General features: G+C 53.5%; 1 protein-coding gene across 1 annotated transcript in view; it reads left to right on the plus strand.

The window, feature by feature from the left end:
- The first annotated feature begins 737 nt into the window (after positions 1–737).
- LOC104501134 (feather keratin 2) overlaps positions 738–956 on the plus strand; it is a 3,918-nt gene continuing 3,699 nt past the window's right edge. The window contains exon 1 of the mRNA XM_010144892.1: positions 738–954. Coding sequence (XP_010143194.1) covers positions 738–954 — 217 coding nt within the window. The remainder of the gene's footprint in view (positions 955–956) is intronic.

Genomic DNA, 956 nt, shown 5'->3' on the forward strand with positions numbered 1-956 from the left:
TGAACCTGGTAGTTGACCTGGACTCTGGGCTGCACCTGTTTGCTGTCTCTGCATTTCCCTTTCTAAAGTACCGTAACCAGCGATCATTCCTCTTTACTTCTGTGTAATTTTCCATGGAAACATCTTGGCCTCTAATAGTGTCACTTGAAAGGAGCCTGTGTGCCTGATTGGGCACGTCATGGACAGGGAAATGAAAAGGTGGCGTTGCAGGGAACTCAGCAGTGTCCCCATTTCCTTAATTGTGACGATTTGCATGTGAGATGAGCTTGTTGGTAAACAGCTGAGATGTGCGAAGGTGTCTCTGGGCCTGGGGGGCTCTGGAGCAGTATAAAAGCCAGTGCAAGAGCCGGCTCCTCATCCACTGATCTTGCCTTATCCTCCTTGGGAACAAGGTGAGCTGCCGATGCCTTTGCTTTTTCTTTCTCCTTTTACTCTTTCTATTCCAGCCTCTACCGAGGCTTCGTCTTGTTGCCTTTGCTGAGAGTGTTGCTCCTTGAGCCTGCTCTTGGCATCTCTGTTCTCCTTGCCAAACTGGAGGGAGGTGGGAGAAGGTCTTGTCTTTTTTTGCATGGCTCCGTTCAGGTTAGGGGCTCTTTACTGTCTCTTCCTCCCTAAGAAACCCGTCTCTGCTCCCAAGCCTCTGCCTTTTCTCTTGCCCAGCAGCCCATCAGGCTGCACCTCTCATGCTTCCTGTATTTTCTCTTTCCTCTCTCCAGGTACACCCCCATCCCACAGCCATGTCCTGCTACGATCTGTGCCGTCCCTGTGGACCAACCCCTCTTGCCAACAGCTGCAACGAGCCCTGTGTCAGGCAGTGCCAGGACTCCCGCGTGGTGATCCAGCCCTCTCCCGTGGTGGTGACCTTGCCCGGACCCATCCTCAGCTCCTTCCCCCAGAACACCGCCGTGGGATCCTCAGCATCTGCTGCTGTTGGCAACATCCTGAGTGAGGGAGGT

The sequence above is a fragment of the Buceros rhinoceros genome, unplaced genomic scaffold (assembly GCF_000710305.1).
Source record: "Buceros rhinoceros silvestris isolate BGI_N320 unplaced genomic scaffold, ASM71030v1 scaffold6391, whole genome shotgun sequence".
Taxonomy (NCBI): Eukaryota; Metazoa; Chordata; class Aves; order Bucerotiformes; family Bucerotidae; genus Buceros; species Buceros rhinoceros.